The sequence below is a fragment of the Schistocerca cancellata genome, chromosome 2 (assembly GCF_023864275.1).
Source record: "Schistocerca cancellata isolate TAMUIC-IGC-003103 chromosome 2, iqSchCanc2.1, whole genome shotgun sequence".
Classification (NCBI taxonomy): domain Eukaryota; kingdom Metazoa; phylum Arthropoda; class Insecta; order Orthoptera; family Acrididae; genus Schistocerca; species Schistocerca cancellata.
This window is the reverse complement of record NC_064627.1, coordinates 800,384,284-800,396,292: the sequence shown is the minus strand read 5'-3', so window position 1 is coordinate 800,396,292 and position 12,009 is coordinate 800,384,284. Positions and strand designations below refer to the sequence as shown.

At 41.2% G+C, this 12,009-nt stretch overlaps 1 protein-coding gene across 1 annotated transcript in view; it reads right to left on the bottom strand.

Moving 5' to 3' along the window:
• The window catches only part of LOC126162660 (vacuolar protein sorting-associated protein 11 homolog), a 202,161-nt gene that overhangs the window by 89,577 nt on the left and 100,575 nt on the right, over window positions 1-12,009 (bottom strand). The window contains exon 9 of the mRNA XM_049919301.1: window positions 9,880-10,033. Coding sequence (XP_049775258.1) covers window positions 9,880-10,033 — 154 coding nt within the window. The remainder of the gene's footprint in view (window positions 1-9,879; window positions 10,034-12,009) is intronic.

Sequence of the window (12,009 nt, the reverse complement as noted above, 5' to 3'; positions counted from 1 at the left end):
GGTGATCGGCGTGAAAGGAAGTGCTCCATCGCAGCGAGGCCCTGGACATGCGGAATATTTGTGTATAAGGAAGTGGCATCAATGGTTACAAGGATGGTTTCCGGGGGTAACAGACTGGGTAGGGATTCCAGGCGTTCGAGAAAGTGGTTGGTGTCTTTGATGAAGGATGGGAGACTGCAAGTAATGGGTTGAAGGTGTTGATCTACGTAGGCGGAGATGCGTTCTGTGGGGGCTTGGTAACCAGCTACAATGGGACGGCCGGGATGATTGGGTTTGTGAATTTTGGGAAGAAGGTAGAAGGTGGGGGTGCGGGGTGTTGGTGGGGTCAGGAGGTTGATGGAGTCAGGTGAAAGGTTTTGTAGGGGGCCTAAGGTTCTGAGGATTCCTTGAAGCTCCGCCTGGACATCAGGAATGGGATTACCATGGCAAACTTTGTAAGTAGTGTTGTCTGAAAGCTGACGCAGTCCCTCAGCCACATACTCCAGACGATCAAGTACCACAGTCGTGGAACCCTTGTCCGCCGGAAGAATGACGATGGATTGGTCAGCCTTCAGATCACGGATAGCCTGGGCTTCAGCAGTGGTGATGTTGGGAGTAGGCTTAAGGTTTTTTAAGAAGGATTGAGAGGCAAGGCTGGAAGTCAGAAATTCCTGGAAGGTTAGGAGAGGGTGATTTTGAGGAAGAGGAGGTGGGTCCCGCTGTGACGGAGGACGGAACTGTTCCAGGCATGGTTCAATTTGGATAGTATCTTGGGGAGTTGGATCATTGGGAGTAGGATTAGGATCATTTTTCTTCGTGGCAAAGTGATATTTCCAGCAGAGAGTACGGCTGTAGGACAGTAAATCTTTGACAAGGGCTGTTTGGTTAAATCTGGGAGTGGGGCTGAAGGTGAGGCCTTTGGATAGGACAGAGGTTTCGGATTGGGAAAGAGGTTTGGAGGAGAGGTTAACTACTGAATTGGGGTGTTGTGGTTCCAGATTGTGTTGATTGGAGTTTTGAGGTTTTGGAGGGAGTGGAGCTGGAAGTGGGAGATTGAGTAGATGGGAAGAATGACGATGGATTGGTCAGCCTTCAGATCACGGATAGCCTGGGCTTCAGCAGTGGTGATGTTGGGAGTAGGCTTAAGGTTTTTTAAGAAGGATTGAGAGGCATCTCATCTCCCATCTACTCAATCTCCCACTTCCAGCTCCACTCCCTCCAAAACCTCAAAACTCCAATCAACACAATCTGGAACCACAACACCCCAATTCAGTAGTTAACCTCTCCTCCAAACCTCTTTCCCAATCCGAAACCTCTGTCCTATCCAAAGGCCTCACCTTCAGCCCCACTCCCAGATTTAACCAAACAGCCCTTGTCAAAGATTTACTGTCCTACAGCCGTACTCTCTGCTGGAAATATCACTTTGCCACGAAGAAAAATGATCCTAATCCTACTCCCAATGATCCAACTCCCCAAGATACTATCCAAATTGAACCATGCCTGGAACAGTTCCGTCCTCCGTCACAGCGGGACCCACCTCCTCTTCCTCAAAATCACCCTCTCCTAACCTTCCAGGAATTTCTGACTTCCAGCCTTGCCTCTCAATCCTTCTTAAAAAACCTTAAGCCTACTCCCAACATCACCACTGCTGAAGCCCAGGCTATCCGTGATCTGAAGGCTGACCAATCCATCGTCATTCTTCCGGCGGACAAGGGTTCCACGACTGTGGTACTTGATCGTCTGGAGTATGTGGCTGAGGGACTGCGTCAGCTTTCAGACAACACTACTTACAAAGTTTGCCATGGTAATCCCATTCCTGATGTCCAGGCGGAGCTTCAAGGAATCCTCAGAACCTTAGGCCCCCTACAAAACCTTTCACCTGACTCCATCAACCTCCTGACCCCACCAACACCCCGCACCCCCACCTTCTACCTTCTTCCCAAAATTCACAAACCCAATCTTCCCGGCCGTCCCATTGTAGCTGGTTACCAAGCCCCCACAGAACGCATCTCCGCCTACGTAGATCAACACCTTCAACCCATTACTTGCAGTCTCCCATCCTTCATCAAAGACACCAACCACTTTCTCGAACGCCTGGAATCCCTACCCAGTCTGTTACCCCCGGAAACCATCCTTGTAACCATTGATGCCACTTCCTTATACACAAATATTCCGCATGTCCAGGGCCTCGCTGCGATGGAGCACTTCCTTTCACGCCGATCACCTGCCGCCCTACCTAAAACCTCTTTCCTCATTACCTTAGCCAGCTTCATCCTGACCCACAACTTCTTCACTTTTGAAGGCCAGACATACCAACAATTAAAGGGAACAGCCATGGGCACCAAGATGGCCCCCTCGTACGCCAACCTATTCATGGGTCGCTTAGAGGAAGCCTTCTTGGTTACCCAGGCCTGCCAACCCAAAGTTTGGTACAGATTTATTGATGACATTTTCATGATCTGGACTCACAGTGAAGAAGAACTCCAGAATTTCCTCTCCAACCTCAACTCCTTTGGTTCCATCAGATTCACCTGGTCCTACTCTAAATCCCATGCCACTTTCCTTGACGTTGACCTTCACCTGTCCAATGGCCAGCTTCACACGTCCGTCCACATCAAACCCACCAACAAGCAACAGTACCTCCATTATGACAGCTGCCACCCATTCCACATCAAACGGTCCCTTCCCTACAGCCTAGGTCTTCGTGGCAAACGAATCTGCTCCAGTCCGGAATCCTTGACCCATTACACCAACAACCTGAAAACAGCTTTTGCATCCCGTAACTACCCTCCCGACCTGGTACAGAAGCAAATAACCAGAGCCACTTCCTCATCTCCTCAAACCCGGAACCTTCCACAGAAGAACCCCAAAAGTGCCCCACTTGTGACAGGATACTTTCCGGGACTGGATCAGATTCTGAATGTGGCTCTCCAGCAGGGATACGACTTCCTCAAATCCTGCCCTGAAATGAGATCCATCCTTCATGAAATCCTCCCCACTCCACCAAGAGTGTCTTTCCGCCGTCCACCTAACCTTCGTAACCTCTTAGTTCATCCCTATGAAATCCCCAAACCACCTTCCCTACCCTCTGGCTCCTACCCCTGTAACCGCCCCCGGTGTAAAACCTGTCCCATGCACCCTCCCACCACCACCTATTCCAGTCCTGTAACCCGGAAGGTGTACACGATCAAAGGCAGAGCCACGTGTGAAAGCACCCACGTGATTTACCAACTGACCTGCCTACACTGTGAAGCGTTCTATGTGGGAATGACCAGCAACAAACTGTCCATTCGCATGAATGGACACAGGCAGACAGTGTTTGTTGGTAATGAGGATCACCCTGTGGCTAAACATGCCTTGGTGCACGGCCAGCACATCTTGGCACAGTGTTACACCGTCCGGGTTATTTGGATACTTCCCACTAACACCAACCTGTCAGAACTCCGGAGATGGGAACTTGCCCTTCAGCATATCCTCTCTTCTCGCTATCCGCCAGGCCTCAATCTCCGCTAATTCCTAATTTCAATCTGCCGCCGCTCATACCTCACCTGTCTTTCAACATCATCTTTGCCTCTATACTTCCGTCCCGACTGACATCTCTGCTCAAACTCTTTGCCTTTACAAATGTCTGCTTGTGTCTTGTATGTATGGATGGATATGTGTGTGTGTGCGAGTGTATACCTGTCCTTTTTTCCCCCTAAGGTAAGTCTTTCCGCTCCCGGGATTGGAATGACTCCTTACCCTCTCCCTTAAAACCCATATCCTTTTGTCTTTCCTTCTCCTTCCCTCTTTCCTGACGAGGCAACCGTTGGTTGCGAAAGCTAGAGTTTTGTGTGTATGTTTGTGTTTATTTGTGTGTCTATCGACCTGCCAGCGCTTTTGTTGGGTAAGTCTCATCATCTTTCTTTTTAAATATATTTTTCCCACGTGGAATGTTTCCCTCTATTATATATATATATATATATATAGAGGGAAACATTCCAAATGTCTGCTTGTGTCTGTGTATGTATGGATGGATATGTGTGTGTGTGCGAGTGTATACCTGTCCTTTTTTTCCCCCTAAGGTAAGTCTTTCCGCTCCCGGGATTGGGATGACTCCTTACCCTCTCCCTTAAAACCCATATCCTTTTGTCTTTCCTTCTCCTTCCCTCTTTCCTTACGAGGCAACCGTTGGTTGCGAAAGCTAGAATTTTGTGTGTGTTTGTGTTTGTTTGTGTGTCTATCGACCTGCCAGCGCTTTTGTTCGGTAAGTCTCATCATCTGTCTTTTTATATATATATATATATATATATATATATATATATATATATATATATATATATATATATATATATATATATATAATTAGCTAAAGAAAAATCCAGGACTTTCAATGTGAAAAAGAATTAAGGATAATCACAAACAACAACCAGAATCAGCATCAATCTTCCTGAGTTAAGTATACGAAAAGCATGTTACATTTCCTGCTACAAAACTCCTAGGTATTGCAATAACCTCTTTTGATTACTTGAGGAAACTGCAACTTATTATTAAAAATGTTTGAGTCTTTTTTGTATATTTTGAAACCATAAGTGTTGCAATACATTTAAGTAACAGGCCTCAATACAGTGCCCTCAATGGCGAGTGTTCATCAGAGACACGTATATCATCAGGAGTGCCCCAAAGAAGAGTTATGGGGCCATTCTCATTCTCTACACACATAAACGATCTGCTCGACACATTGAGCACCTATTTCTGGTCATTTGCTGATGATGCTGTGATGTTTGGAAGGTTCTGTCATTGAGTGACTGTAGGAGGGTACAAGACGACTTAGACAGAATTCTAAGTGGTGAAATGAGTGACAGCTAGCTCTAAATATAGAAAAGTGTAAGTTAATGCAGATAAGTAGGAAAAACAATCCTGTAATGTTCGAATACAGCATTAGTAGTGTGCTGCTTGATACAGTCGCATCAATGAAATATCTAGGCGTACTGTCGTAAAGCAATATGAAATAGAATGAGCACATCAGGTTGAGAAGGTAAATACTTGACTTCGTTTTTCTGGGAGAATTTTGGGAAAGTGTAGGTTGCCTATGAAGGACATGGCATATAGCATGCTAATGTGAACCATTCTTGAGTACTGACCTACTGTTTGGGATCTCTACCAGGTTGGATTAAAGGAAAGCATTGAAGCAATTCAGAGGTGTGCTGCTAGATTTGTTACCAGTAGGTTTGACACCACGCAAGTTTAGAGAGATGCTTCATGAACTCAAAAGGGAATCCCTGAAGGGAAGACAAAGCTCTTTTCACAAGGCACTATTGTGGAATTTTAGAGAATTGGCATTTGAAGCCAACTTAAGACGGTTCTACTCCCATCGATGTACATTTTGCCTAAGGACCATGAAGATAAGATAAGAGAAATTAGGGCTCGTAAAGAGGTTTATAGACAGTCATTTTCCCCTTACTCTATTTGCAAGTGGAACTTGAAATGAAATGACTGGTAGCGGTATGTTGTACCTCCACCATGCACCATACTTATATAACCTTTTTACAGAGGAGATGAGCATTCGCTGGCTCAGTAAATGCTTCTGCAACACTTCACTTTACCAAAGTGATACCTTACATTAAAAAACATTTTTGATACTATCTACAGATGAACAGCAGCTAAATAGCTACAAAGGATACTACTTCAGTTTGGGTGCAAATCAGCACCTGAGGGGAGTAAGTTTCTCAAGTCCACTTGATTTAGATTTTGACTCATAGTGTGACCAATAAGGGCAAGTTCTTGGAGCCATAATTATCTACATTGAAGCTCAAGTTTGTCTGAAGAGACTGCCAGAGCCTCACAGGCACTGGCTGATAGCTTTGGTTCCTTCACTGCATGAGATGTCTGCCATGATGCCAACTACTCTCGGAATGAGGGTTCTCCAAAGGGTAGCCACCCGGCCAGAGCAATGCCCATCTAGTTTTATGGCCACTGCCCAGAGTCCAGTTCCCGAAACAGACATGCAGCTACTCTTCAGAATGAGTGAGTATGTAACTGCTCGGACTGTGCATTCCTCGTATAGTCAAGAGGCCATCACAGTTTGGGTGCATGAGGACACTCCACATGGACTGGTCACATTAATAGTTCACACTGTTTAATGTTGATGAGTTTGCAGAATGAGTTCCCACACAACTTTACTTGATTCAAGACTGCTGGAAGAAACTGATGTCTACACTTCAGTATACTTTAACAGTATATTTTTTGTAGTGTAGAATATAAAGAAACATTTCTATAATGGAAAGCAGACTTGGATGAGAACACAATAATACCACTATTGAGTTTCAAAATTGAAACTCAACTTGGTGGAAAACGTAATGCAAATATGGAAAGGAGTCAAGACATTAATTGGACATGCACCATTGCATCATGGAAGCTGATCAACGTATCTTTTTAATACTGAAATCAGTATGCCAACAAAAAAATGCTACTCCTTTTCTTTTACACCTGTCTCTTCAAAAATGCTGCATTCTGGATGGAGAGGGGGGGGGGGGGGGTAGGGTTGTAAGACACAATTATGAGATAGCTGGAAGCTGTCTATTTTGCAAATATCAGTTCAAATTTGAGGGATTTCCTGTTTACAAATACCGACCTAGAATTAGTAGAGTTACAAAATTGCTGACACATTTGTATTCCAATCACTGGTGCAATTGCAGGTAATGTGAAATTTATCTACACTTCGTAATTCATTCATCAAAAAGTTGATCCAGATCGTGTTTTTAATACATTGCTATTTTAATGTGTGTAATTTTGCTTTCACAAGGATTGATTCTTGGAAATTCCATTTGTGAACTGGCCACCTTGGAGAGTTCTATTTTTATCCTGTTTCTGCATGTCACTCATACACTGAAGGTAACCATAAAGATGTTTTCCTACTGTTATAGGATTCAGTCTTCTGATATTTTCTTCACATCACTTCTCCTCACTACTGAGTGGGCTAGCATAATTGTCTTTATAGTGATTCTTTTTGTTTACTGTATATGCCGACTAATGGAAGACTTGCTGTTTAATGCTTCTTGAGGTAATAAGGAATTAGGAGCACTTGAAATTTATTGGCTCAAATATTAGTTTAAGTCTACTTAGCATTCAGGAGAGGTTGCTATAACTGTTATAATCGCTTACAATTTCCATGGCATCTGCTGTTATTGAGTGTGTTGAATATTGGTCTGGTATCAGCTGTAGACCAGTTACTAAACTGTTAGAGGTATTATTGTGCTCTCATTCAAGTCTGCTTTCCACTGTAGAAAATGTGTGTGTGTGTTTTTTTAACTTTCTGCACTACACTGTCAAAATATACTTAAGTGTAGACATCAATTTCCTGTAACAGTTTTGACATGAGTAAAAGTTGTGACGGAACTCATTCTGCAAACTCTGCAAAATCGACATTACACAGAGTGCCATGTATTATTAATGTTTTTCCCATTGCTAGGTAAAGTTTATGGGACTAGAGTTGGACAAAGGGATAAGAGGACAGGAAATCGTAGGCACTGACATAAAATTATTTATTTGGAACAGTTTTAAGGAACTAAAAATTTTATCCTTCTTCCCATTTTTAACGGAAAAAAGGATCATCAAATTCCAATATTGATTCAGAGTGCACATTCTTTATGTTTGCTTATACAAATCAGGACTGTGCCAAGGGAAAATTTTAATTTGGAAACAATCATCAGGATCAGAACAATACAGAATCTTAAGACAGTCATTACCTTCCCTAACTTCAAAAAACCCTATGACTCCATAGAGAGGCTGTATTCCTAGCACTAGAAGAAGTGGATATTGACAAAACCACCAGATAATTTGTTGAACAAATACTTACAGACATGACTTCAAAACTTAAATTCCTAGAAGTTTCTGAAAACTTCAAAACTAACACAGGAGTTCAGCAAGGTGATGGGCTCTCACTGATTCTCTTAAATTTGGTATTAAACAAGGTCATCAGAAAGTGGGATAAAGCACTACAAGGGAAAAACATAGAAGAAATCCATCTGAGATAAGGGCAGAATCCAAGTGAAATGTCCCACTTCTGTTGGTGATATTACAATAACTTCTATGGGGGAGGGGAGGGGAGGGGAGGGGAGGGGGGGGGGTGAAGGACAGAAATGCTTCACGAAATTGCGCCTAAAACGAGACAACAAATATCATATGAGAAAATGGAGTATGGTGAATATACGCACAACAAAGAAAAAAGTACAAAGAATTGATATGTCCAAATATTTAGTAGAATGGACACAATAAAATGAATCAGGTTACATCACAAGCAAAGAAATATTTAAAAATGAAATTAGCATACAAGCACATCCAAAACTAATGTAATAAATGATCAGTATTGTTCCAGGCAAAAATTAGACATTACACAACAGTATATGGATCAGCACTACATGGATTCAGCCTTACACCAAATGAAAGAGGCAAGAAAGAATGATTGAAAACAAGAGAATGAAAAATAACCAAAACCAGTTTAGACAGAAGAACAAAGATAACAAAAAACTTAAACAGTCTCAGGTACAATAAGATAGAAGAGATTTTACAGCCATTTTCACAAAATAAATGACAGTAGGCTACCAAACAAAATTACCAATTTCATTTCCAAATTATAAAACTCCATGGGATGGTTGGGAGACACAAGAAGGGATCTGAGAAGACTTAACATCACAGATGGAACCATACAGGAGTGGGAAAATTTCAGGATATTGATCAATAATGCAAAATTCCCTATCCAGCAACAGATAACACAGCATAGGAGGGTGATGTCAAGTGAACAGAGGCAGGCCATCAGTCAATGCATGAGAAAGTTCTGGAAAGACAAGATGAAAAAGACTGAATCTTTACCTTAGGTCATAAGTGGTCTAAAACCGGCCAAATTCCATTATTTGAAGATAATAATGATGATGATGATAAAAATAAAGAAACATGTCTCCAACATTGATGGTAATTGGGTTATATAAAAAATATGTTTCTATTTCATTAGTGTCACTGGTGCCAGAGGGATAAATTATATTTTATTCCAGAACAAATCTTTCACTCTCCAGCAGAGCATGTGCTGTTCTCCAAATTGCCTGGCATAGTAATACTGTGTGCCAGACCTGAGCCCATACCTGGAACATTGTCTTTAGCTTACAGTGTTCTTGCCATCCAAGTTATCCAGGCATGACACACAGTTCACCTTCACCATTCTACTTCTGGCAATACCCCATCTCCTACCTTCAAACTTCACAAACTCCTACATACCTTGTGGGACTAGCACTCCTTGAGGAGAAATGCCTTAGCCACACACCAGGGGAGTGTTTCCCAAATTGTGTTCCACAAACACAACGGAAGTGAATAAGAGCTTCACAAAAAACTATTAGTTCCATAGTGTTTTTTTCTGACACTTTGAAGATACTAATTACTTCTTCAAAATTTTGTTATGATTTGTGTGTGACTTTTAAAATTTCATTATGGTTTGTGTGTGATTAGTTATGACATATAATTGAAGTAATCACTAAATAAAACAAGTTTTCTCATTTTTTAAAATTGTATTAACCTTCAAAATAAACAAGATGTTCCACCAAAGTATCAAGATTCTCAAAATGTTCAATCAGAAAAAAGTTTGGGAAATTCTGCCCTAGGGGTTTGTTCCCAGAATAGAGTGTGCACTGCTTTCGAAACTACCTGGCACATTAACACTGTGTGCCAGGCTCATACTCAAATCCAGAATCTTGCCTTGTCCAGTCAATGCTCTTGCCACTGAGATATCTGAGCACTACTCATGAGATGTCCTCACAGCTTCACTTCTGTCAGCAAATCTTAATTACTTTCAAAAATTCCAAGACAAAATGGTCTACTGCGTACCTTGCACTAGTACTTATGGGAATAAAATAAGCTAAAATATAAAGTTACCTTTCTTATAACATAGGAAGGTTCTAGTTTCCCAATGGTTTTAATATATTGCTCAATGGCAGCATTATGGTCTCCCTTAGCATACAGATGATCTCCATATTGTCTGAAGATATCTACTAAGCCTTCTGAATCGTACTGCTGACTTTTTGCAATTCTGTAAAAGAAATGAAAACACTAAAAATAAAAATTAATTTCTGGGGATAGAAACAATAAATAAAACTAGAAATCTTGTATTTCACTGTCCACTAGGCTAACTGAATAAGATATCACACTCATCATACCTATCCCAAAATTATTAATGACAGGCAAGCTCCTGAAAAAAGTTGTGTAATGCCCTGTCTCCGACAGTTAACTCTTGTGCTCAAGGTGGACTTAACATAGGTATTTCATTCTGAAATGTGAATGCCACCTCATAGCATCACAAACACAGAAGGTACACTGCAAAGAATTTGAAAGATTGCTTTTCACTGCTTAAGATGATAGGAGATTGTTATGGACACCAGTTTCTCGTGGACCTATTACACTAAAACATAGGTTTGTCCCTTGCAAATATGCAACAGAAAATCTGGGACAAAACATAATTTAATTACATCAGCTCCATGGAAAGTAGGAAGATTACAGCTGCAGATCTTGTTGACATCAAGATTGTAAAGGACAGAGCCTTAAACCTGTTGATCATAGAATGGGAAGGTAATTAACAGTGGCCTTTCTGAAGAAATCATTTTGGTGAGCAACTGAAATAATTTGACGATTGTCGGATAGAGGTTTGGAATCTATTTACCCTGACTGAAGTCCAGTGCGTTAACCACTACACCACCCTGCTTTGCAAAATCAAATGTGTAGACAGTCCTAAGCATATGGAAATAAAATCTGGCTTATGTAAATAATTTAGGAGTAAAGAGACCACTCACTGAATAGAAGAAGTCTCAAGTCAGTGACAAGCACACACCAATACACAGAGAGTAAGAAACACTTTCTCACTTTCTAACTTTCACTATTGAGCCTTTCACCCCCCCCCCCCCCCCCCCCCCCACACACACACACCTCTTGGGGAGGGGGGTTGTGCATGCTTGCATCTACTATAGTTCAACAAGTGATTTATTCTGAAAGCTGGCAAGTTTTCTTTCTCTTTTGTACATGTCTGTTGACGAATCAACACTTCTGCTATTTGGTGGGTGGTCTTCTTTACTCCTAAATTATTTAATTTCTACCAGAACTTTAATTACTATGATTAAAATCAGTCTTATTTTAACCATTCAAGGTCAACTTGTGAGACACTAATCATGAAGTAACTGTCTGAAAATTCCATCTCACAGCTGATTAGAATAAGGTAAGGTGATCAACCTGGTTTTCTGCACTTTAATTGCAACATTCTGCACCCCCAAAAAGTTTGAAATTTAGCCCTAGTGTTACATTTGACACTGCTCAACAAGAGAAAGTCAGCATGAGACTCAACACATTGCTGTTTAGCAGATCATGAGCATAGAGCAAAAAGTGTAGCAGTAAAGAAAGAAAGAAGGGTGGTGGGGATATAAAGGGAACAAGAAAAAGAAACTGAAAAGAGTGCACCATTCAATGTGGTTGCGGTATGATTCATTAACACACAGGAATATGTTCTTCACTTCACAGATACCTGTGCTATGTAGATGGAGTTTCTTTATACCCGTAAATCAACTCTATGATGCTCAGCAGTTTTACTGTTGGCTTATACAGAAACACAATTTGGTCTTTGAGATTAAAATAAAACATTTCTTTCTTGTGCAAAGAAAATATTAATCCAACAATGGAAACTCCAGGTAGGAATATCAACAATTATGAAAATACTAATCCCATCGTTTAAGTTGCAAAGTGTTACATGCTTGCAGAACCCCAAGGTTCCAAGACATAATGGATTTTGTGTAAAATTTGTTGTTGCATAAACATTACAGCTTTCTCCATTTCTAACTAATGTTTCCTATTTATCACCTCATACAGAGTATGTCTCGTAAAATTTTGTTTCTGTTGGATCCATAGCCTTGAAATATTTTATAATTAAAACATGCTCCATTGCAGGTTGTATTAATAATTTTTATATAACTTCTTGGCAAATTAAAACTGTGTACCCGACCGAGCCTCGAACTCGGGACCTTT